Source organism: Pan paniscus, chromosome 21 (assembly GCF_029289425.2).
Source record: "Pan paniscus chromosome 21, NHGRI_mPanPan1-v2.0_pri, whole genome shotgun sequence".
Classification (NCBI taxonomy): Eukaryota; Metazoa; Chordata; class Mammalia; order Primates; family Hominidae; genus Pan; species Pan paniscus.
Window position 1 is genome coordinate 37,062,018 of NC_073270.2, and position 9,401 is coordinate 37,071,418.

The 9,401-nt window shown below is 41.9% G+C and overlaps 1 protein-coding gene and 1 non-coding gene across 2 annotated transcripts; both read left to right on the plus strand.

Annotated features, from left to right (window-relative positions):
- Nucleotides 1–1,214: 1,214 nt before the first annotated feature.
- On the plus strand, nt 1,215–8,329 carry DEFB118 (defensin beta 118). The gene is made up of 2 exons (XM_003833411.5): nt 1,215–1,388; nt 5,536–8,329. The coding sequence occupies exons 1-2, from the start codon at nt 1,331–1,333 to the stop codon at nt 5,847–5,849; spliced, it is 372 nt and encodes a 123-aa protein (XP_003833459.1). The 5' UTR covers nt 1,215–1,330; the 3' UTR covers nt 5,850–8,329.
- A 678-nt stretch (nt 8,330–9,007) lies between these two features.
- LOC112438020 (small nucleolar RNA SNORA40) lies at nt 9,008–9,135 on the plus strand. The gene has a single exon (XR_003026525.1). It is a non-coding gene; the product is annotated as a small nucleolar RNA SNORA40 (small nucleolar RNA).
- Nucleotides 9,136–9,401: the final 266 nt, after the last annotated feature.

Here is a 9,401-nt window from a genome sequence, read left to right on the forward strand (position 1 = left end):
AGCTCAGGAGCTTGAAGCTGCAATGAGCTGTGATCGCACCACTGCACCCTAGCCTGGGCTACAGAACGAGATCCTGTCTCAAAAAAATAAAAACATAAAACAAAATTAATTTGAAAATAGCCCACCACCATGCTACGCTTTCCACATGGTTCCATCCAGAAGAGAAGTCTCCTCAATCACATGGCAACCCTGCTAATTCCCATCAATTATTCTCACAGTGAAAGTTATCAATTCCAGAAGAGAAAAATCAGCAACCTCCTCTAAAGCTTTACAGAGACTTTTAGAGCCAAGTAAACAAGAGGGAGCAAAAGTTGAAACACGATGAAAATGCAACTAAAGCAATGCAGGACCTAGGCTGACTCTGGGGGTGACATCAAGGTTCCACATCCCAAAGGCAAGTCTAAATGTTGGGGTCTTCATGGACAGCTCCCAGACCTCTGATGACCCTCATGGTGCCGTTGTCAAAGGTAACATCCCAAATTATTGTAGATCTGTCTTCAGCAGGGATTTTTTTTTTTTTTTTTTTTGAGACAGAGTCTCACTCTGTTGCCCAGGCTAGAGTGCAGTGGTGCGATCTCAGCTCACTGCAACTTCCACCTCCTGGGTTTAAGCGATTCTCCTGACTCAGCCTCCTGAGTAGCTTGGATTACAGGCACCCACCACCACACCCAGCTAGGGAATTTTTTTTTTAATGACATTGGGTAGCATCCCCCTTTGAGTCTTATAAATGATCTCCCTCAAACTTCTGCAGCAAGTGACTTCTTGGGCAAGTCGTTTTCCCTGTTGGGCACATATGTAAGAGAGGGATTTGGCTTATAGATTGACATGTGTTCATTATCGTTTATTTCCACAAACCTTCACTGAGAGCATGCTTCGTGCCTTGGGGGCTCAAAAATGAAAGACACGTTCCCTACTCTCAGGAATTTCACAGGCTGGTGCGGGGAGACACACAGATAAGTAGACCATTCAAAAGTAGGTTTATGCTAGAGTGAGAGGGGCTGTGAAGAAGGGCTGAGCCCTAATGAGAGATCGGGGAAAGCTAGGGAAGATGTCCCAGTGTGAATCTTCCCTCTCCATTGCTCCAAACACCTCCTCAAAACCTGTGACTTGTAACCCTCTGCATGCCCTCCCAGTGCCTGGATCAAATGCTCAGCTTATGTGCCACACACTAGACTGATGTTATGCATGGATAAGCTCTTAGATATCCGGCTGGTTCTGTGCCCATCCCTCTGCCCCCACTGCAGAGAGGCCAATAAAACTCTTGTTCAGACTCACACTGCACACAGTATTCTGAACTCCTGGATCTACCACCTCCTGCTTCCCAAGGACCATGAAACTCCTGCTGCTGGCTCTTCCTGTGCTTGTGCTCCTACCCCAAGTGATCCCAGGTAATCAGAGGTCAGGGAAGATACAAAAATAGAGGTATAGTGGGTTCTGGCTCATGAAAATTCCAATGTGTCACGGTACTCCCCAACATGGGCAGCTCCACAGCTCCCACACTGGGACTATGCTCCTGGCTGGGGTAAAACCTGGGAGTAGAGCAAGTTATCCTCAATAGACAGGGGCAGTCCCACCATCCAGAGTTGTCCTTGGTTCTATATTCCAAGTTGCTGCCTAAGAAACTAGAGGAAAGCTAGGCTCACATCTGTTCTCTTTCCAGATTGTGCCAGCTTTTGAAAATGATTCCTGCAGCCCACTTTGCTATGTTTTCTTGGCCCTAAAAGTCCTGCTATAGCTATAATGAGGTTCTTTTTGTTTTCTAATATTCTAGAATTTGGTGAACAAGTCAGAAAATACTGGTAGAGCTGTTACACGGAAGACAGAACTGGCTTTTCTTCTTCCTTCTACAGTGAAAATCTAAGCTTTTCATAATCACTGCTTTCTTAAGTATATCTAAAGGCATGACCAGAACTTTGAAATCACTGGTGAAGAGAGCCTGTTTCTCCTTTATGTTTTTCAAGGTGCATTTCAATGTATGATCAAACTTACATAAAAATGAATCTAAATATTTGTTTTATAACGAAGTAAGCACACTCCCTGCATGGCTATGCAGCACTCTTGTTTTTTTTGTTTTTTTTTTTTTTTGAAGATGGAATCTCGATCTGTCGCCCAGGCTGGAGTGCAGTGGTGCAATCTCAGCTCACTGCAACCTCTGCCTCCTGGGTTCAAGCAATTCTCCTGCCTCAGCCTCCCAAGCAGCTGGGATTACAGGCATGCACCATCATGTCCGACTAATTTTTGTATTTTTAGTAGAGATGGGGTTTCACCATGTTGGCCAGGCTGGTCTCAAACTCTTGACCTCGGGTGATCCATCCGCCTCGGTCTCCCAAAGTGCTGGGATTACAGGCATGAGCCACCGCACCCGGCCCTATGCAGCTCTCTTCTTTCACTTATTATTTTGTGGCCATCTTTCCATGTCACCATCTAAAGATCTGCCTTATTGTTTGTAAAGTTGTATAGTTCTGCTGTAGGATAAGCCATATAAAGTCATATATAGCCATTTGAGACATTTCTTAATTTTCGAACAAGACATCAATGAATATGCTTGTACAAACATTAATACATTTACATATATGGACACGGGCTTAAATAGGATAGATTCCTAGAGGGCAAATAACCAAGTTAAATGTAAGTCTGGTGGGGTGGGCAAGAAAATTAAAAATATATATTTGTTCCATTAATTCCTCTATTCCTCTGCCCTCATTGCAGAGAGGCCAATAACTCTTGTTCAGACTCCCACTGCACACAGCATTCTGAACGCCTGGGTCTACCCTGGCATTCAGGGTAGGGAAACAGGGAAACCTCTCCTGTTTCCCAGGGACCATGAAACTCCTGCTGCTGGCTCTTCCTATGCTTGTGTTCCTACCCCAAGGGATTCTGGGTAACCAGAAGTCAGTAATCAGAAGTTGTGTATCTTAAAGGACACTGACAGCAGAAATTGCCAACTCTGGGGGTTTTTAGTAATTCTTCAGTTACAATTCCAGACACAAACAGGAATAATTCTGTGTGATCACTTTGAAAGCAATTGTGTCTGCTTTGAGTTCTAGTGGAGATACTGAGACTAGGAAAGAGACAGATGTGAAAGATTTTGTACATGCAATCCACAAGTTATAAAAACTCAGCATATGGGAAGTGAAGGAAATATTACATGATCTGGGGTTTCAAGTCTGAGTGGTAAGAGCGATAAATTGGAGCCATCCTCTTGGAGCAAAGAGTTGGGATAATGAAAGAAGCATAAAGTCTTGATGCTTTGTCTTAAAAAGCCCCTACATTTGGGGAAGAAGAATAGAAATCAGTGACATTTATAGGAACAGAGATATCTCCCTACCCTCTCACCGAAAATACACAAGGGTTTTTCTATCACCATAATCCTTCAAACACCCAGCTGATGAGTATAAAATAACCTCTTACTGTTGTGGTTGTTTTTTTGTATTTGTTTGTGTTTTGAAACAGAGTCTCGCTCTTTTGCCCAGGCTGGTGTGCAATGGCGTGATCTCAGCTTGCTGCAACCTCTGCCTCAGGGGGTTCAAGCGATTCCCCTGCCTCAGCCTCCCGAGTAGCTGGAATTACAGGCACGCACAACCAAGCCTGGCTACTTTTTGTATTTTTAGTAGAGATGGGGTTTCAGCACATTGGCCAGGCTAGTTTCAAACTCTGGACCTCAAGTGATCCACTCGCCTCAGCCTCCCTCGTGCTGTTGTTTTAATCTGCATTTCTCTCATCATCCTGTGATCAAAAGTTCTGAATGGCTTTCTTTCAAAGACCTGCAAGATTCTATGTGATCTCAACTCCCATTATATTTTCTCCAGTTACACTCCACTTAACTTACTCTATACTCACCATAACTACCTTATTGGTTTTCAGAACCTTTGAGACAGGTCCTGCCTCTAAGCCTTTGCACTTGCTGCTTCCTCTGCCTGATATATACTCTGCCCCCAGTTAGTCTCATAGCTCGCCCTCTCTCTTCCTTCTCAAACCTCAAGGGAAGTCTTTCACTATTTCCCTTCTAATCACACACTTCCTAAACCCCTTCCCTGCTTCGTTTCTCTCCATAATGCTTATCTTTTTTTTGTATTTTCATAATGCTTATAGTATGTATCCCACATAAAGTATGTTTTACTTTCTTCTCTTATTATCTACTTTTTTTCTTTTTCTTTTTTTTCTTTTTTGAGACAGTCTCGCTCTGTTGCCAAGGCTGAAGTGCAGTGGCACGATCTCAACTCACTGCAGCCTCCGTCTCCCAGGTTCAAGTGTTTCTCCTGTCTCAGCCTCCTGAGTAGCTGGGACAATAGGCATGCGCCACCATGCCTGGCTAATTTTTGTATTTTTGGACATACGCTTATTTTATACGTTGGTTTATAATTTTTTATTTTTTTAATTTCAATAGCTTTAGGGGTACAAGTGGATTTTGGTTACATGGATGAATTGTATAGTGGTGAAGTCTAAGTTTTTAGTGCACCCATCACTGGAGTAGTGTACATTATACCCAACAGGTAGTTTTTCATCCCTCCCCCTCCTCTTACTCTTCCCCCTTCTGAGTCTCCAATGTCCATTATACCACTCTGTACGCCCTTGTGTACCCATAGCTTAGCTCCCACTTATAAGTCAGAACATGTGGTATTTGTTTTTCAATTCCTGAGTTACTTCACTTAAAATAATGGCCTCCAGTTCCATCCAAGTTGCTGCAAAAGACATTATTTTGTTCCTTTTTATGGATGAGTAGTAATCCACGGTGTACATATACCACATTTTCTTTATTCACTCATCAGTTGATAGGCACTTAGGTTGATTGCATACCTTTGCAGTTGCGAATTGTGCTGCAATAAACATACACTACACAGATATATTTTATATACTCATGTGAATGTATACTTTGCAGTAGAATGGGATATGAGCAATGCAAATAACTTAATCACACTTGTTGAAGTAGCAACAAGATGTACTTTCTGGCCAGGTGCTGTGGCTCACACCTGTAATCCCAGCATTTTGGGAGGCCGAAGTGGGTGGATCATGAGGTCAAGAGATCGAGACCATCCTGACCAACATGATGAAACCCCATCTGACTAAAAATACAAAAATTAGCTGGGTGTGGTGGCGCGTGCCTGTAGTCCCAGCTACTCAGGAGGCTGAGGCAAGAGAATCACTTGAACCAGGGAGGCAGAGGTTGCAGTGAGCTGAGATCATGCCACTGCACTCCAGCCTGGTGACAGAGTGAGACTCCATCTAAAAAAAAAGATGTACTTTCTTTACTCAGGTACCTTTACTCACAGGGCACAGGTAGCTTCATTATAAGTGGCCCCAATTCCTCATGACTAAAGTTTCTTTTCATTGATAGTAAGATTCATCCCACTTTCAGAATAGTTAAAAATTGACAAATGGGAGGTTGAGTATTTACCAGACCTGAGGTGGGAGTCTTGCAGCTGTCATCTAATTATGATCCACAGTGTGGATATAGGATGCGAGATATACAGTCATGCTAGTGAAATTGAGAGCATCAGTAACCCAAAATCAATGGTCTTTCCTTTTATTATTCAGCCTATAGTGGTGAAAAAAAATGCTGGAACAGATCTGGGCACTGCAGGAAACAATGCAAAGATGGAGAAGCAGTGAAAGATACATGCAAAAATCTTCGAGCTTGCTGCGTTCCATCCAATGAAGACCACAGGCGAGTTCCTATGACATCTCCCACACCCTTGAGTGACTCAACACCAGGAATTATTGATGATATTTTAACAGTAAGGTTCACGACAGACTACTTTGAAGTAAGCAGCAAGAAAGATATGGTTGAAGAGTCTGAGGCGGGAAGGGGAACTGAGACCTCTCTTCCAAATGTTCACCATAGCTCATGACTTCCTCTCGGCTATCACTCACCCCTGTCCTCAGAGTGATAAACTAAGTCACATACAGATAAAGCACTGAAAACACCACAGTGACCCTCCCACCCCCCACCAATATGTAATTCTATTAATAGAAACAGCTGTGTAAAGAAGTCTAAAATTTTCACTATTTCCAATGATAAACTCTTCAGCGCTCTTCTTGAAATGTCAAATTATTTCCGCAACAAGTTATAACCTATTTTTAGTATTTCTTGTTTGCTAGTGACCTATGCACAACTTCAATAGCTTAGTTAGCTATTCCAACAACAATTTTTTCATGTATCTTTCTGTCTTCTCAACAGCTGTCTTCATGGCAGCATAAGTGGTCATGATCAAAATTCTAAATCTTTGCATCTGTGAGAGTAGCTACTACGACACTAAAAGCTTTTTTTCTAGAACAGGAGACACTTCAGGTGAAAGCATTCATTTTCCTACTAACTATGGCCTTGGAGCCAGGTTTTATCTCTCACTGTAGGAAATTGGCCGCCCCAGGTGTGAGCTATGAAGACTCCTTTTTGCCCCAGTGGCTTTGGGGTTGAAATAGAAGCTGTCGAAAAGCTTTTATGGCTCTGTAGACCCATCTTTTTGACCAAGCCTTGATCACACATGGACATTCAAGGGTAATCATGGACCCCCAATTGTGGGTGAAAGGATGGATCATTTATCTACCTGATTACTGAGAGCTTTACTTGTCTCCCTCTGATAGCAAAAAAAAAAAAAAAAAAAAAAAAATCTTCACATCCTATCCCATCCACATAACTCTACAACAGACTTCATTTTACAAATTTTCCAATCTTGCTCTTTCCAAGTACCTAAACAACCAGCCAATCTATTACCAGCGTTCATGAATTACTATAGATCCATACCAAGCCTTCCTTCTACTGGAAGGATTTCCCTTAACCACTGTCTTTTGGGCCACTGCCATATCAGGCTGTAATGCAGCACTTCTGTCTGGTGCTAGCATGTCATGCAGACCATTCCACAAACCTGGCCTTGCTTTTTCCTCCTTTATTAAGTAACCATAGGAACCCCTCATGATACCATTAGTGTGTGATGAAGAAGAGGCAATAAAGAAGGAATGGGTGCCATAGGCATCTGAACCACCTGCTTCTGCAGTTTATGCTTGCCAGACCTGCTAAGTTCCAATTTTGAACATATTACTTTCAACTAACATTGGAATTCTTCTTCACAGGTCTAATTGTATTATTCAAGGGGTTAGATAATACTTAATTCATGACAGGAAATTTCTGTCTCATTGTTTTTTTAAACTTGTTATTCCTGATAATTCTGAAATTTGAAGTCTTTGAAAGTCTGAATCTCTAGACTGTGATTTCTGCTGACCTTAATTCATGGTGCCTTATTTCCTTGTGTGTTTTGTGATTGGGGGCTCTGGTCTGTTTATTTTCCTCAGAAGTTTAGTTGAGTAAACTAGTTGAGTCCTGAGTTAAAGGTCTACTCCTTTGTTTTCTTCTGTCTTTTTGGCACTACTAGTCTGGGACAACTTTAAACTTGATTTTTTTTTTCATACGACCCATGTACTGTGAATTCAGGCTGAGAGACTTTATGAGATCTACCTTGAGGTTATAAATTCTCAGTGAAGTTTTTTTTCTATTTACTGAATACTTAGGTTCATAATCAGGCAATTTTCCTTGAAAACCTCTTGTGAAGGAAAAGGAATGTTTTATGTATCTGCTTTATTTTTACACAGCATACGTAACACTTTAAGGACTGAGATTTATATAGGGATCTCCTATTAGACTCGCATATTTTTTCAGACCCTAGTCACTGCCTTCTCTCCCCTGCTTACCCCCACCTTGGCCAAAGCCATGGAAACCAAAACTCAAGTTCACCTGATTCAGCAAGTACCTTTGTGACAAAAGCTAGCGTCAGTTACTGCCTTTGAAAGAGTGCCCACTTGCACTTGGTTTTAATATTCTTTTTTTCTTTCTTTTTTTCTTTTTTTATTTATTTTTATTTTTTGAGACAGAGTCTCCCTCTGTCGCCCAGGCTAGAGGGCAATGGCGCGATCTCGGCTCACAGCAACCTCCGCCTCCCAGGTTCAAGCGATTCTACTGCCTCAGCCTCCTGAGTAGCTGGGATTACCAGCGCACGCCACCATGCCTGGCTAATTTTGGTATTTTTAGTAGAAACAGGGTTTCACCATGTTGGTCAGGCTGGTCTCAAACTCCTGACCTCGTGATCCACCCGCCTTGGCCTCCCAAAGTGCTGGGATTACAGGTGTGAGCCACCGCGCCCAGGCGGTTTTGATATTCTTGGCCTTACTTTCTTGCAAGGTTAAAGATGCTTTAAAAGTTTTGTTGTATATTTTAAGTAAGTTTTTTTCACTGTTTTCAGTGGGAGGATCAGCCTGGGTTCCTCAACCAGTATTCTTCCTGAAACAGAGGTCCAGAACCAACACTTTTGTCCAGATCATAAACCTTGTTGTTGGGATGGGTGGCAGCACCAGAGGAAGGAGAAAAAAAGATCATTGTCAAAGGATGAAACTATCACTCAGTGTCTAAAACCAAAATGCTGAAATGATTGCTTTCTTAAGAACAGGAAAGCCATGCTGGTCCATCATAAGCTCCTTCACCAGAGTGAAGTGTTGAACTTACACAGCATTTGGGGTACACATTTTGAGGGAGTTGTGTTGGTTACAGAGGTGGGAATTGGTTAATGACAATTTAGAGGTGTGTACACTGAAATGAATTCAAAGCTGATTGGCATAATCAAAGCATAAGGCTGTCACTGATAATGAGCTTTCAGAAGTGTGTTCACTGAAGCAAGTTGTCGTTGATCAATGAAAAAAGTTTAAAACAGTTCAAGGTATGTACTTATTATCACGACCATAGGACTGTCAGCCTTTTCCTAGGAATGTGGAGAGTTTTTATTCTCAGAAGAGAAGAGTAACCCCAGAAGAATCCAATGAGACAAATAACAGAAGAGGAACCCCAAAAGATGATGTAGAAGGGGGAGCCTGAAAGTTAGGAAGAAAACAAAGAGTGAAATCACAGAACCCTAGGCAGTTAAGGTTTTCAAGGGGGGAATAACCTATAGTGGAAATGCTGCCTAGAGGCAGATTGAGATACAAGTTGAGGAACATTCTGAAACTTTCAAAATGGAGGTCCAGCTACACTTGTTTATATTTTTGTTTAACTTGTGGACAAAGATTTATAGACAGGTGCAAAAAATAAATCCTCTTTTGCAACCCAGAACTCATTGTTCGGTATGAGTTTTAATACATATAAGAAGGGATATTATGATGAAAAAAAAGAAAGGAGGTCCACTGGTGACCTTGGCCAGAGCCAGTTCAATAGCAAATAAGCACAAAGGCAAACTGTAATGAGTTGAGGAGAATCAGAGAAGAAGAGAAAGACAATGGGTTAAATACTACTCTACTTTTGACAGAATTTAGAACTGCTAGTGGGAGGTAAGACACAAAAAGTAAAATTAGAATTTTATATTAAAAAGCTGGTGTTAGTTGTCATTGGGGGCATAAGCCTCTTAGGTTTTGAAGAATTGGAG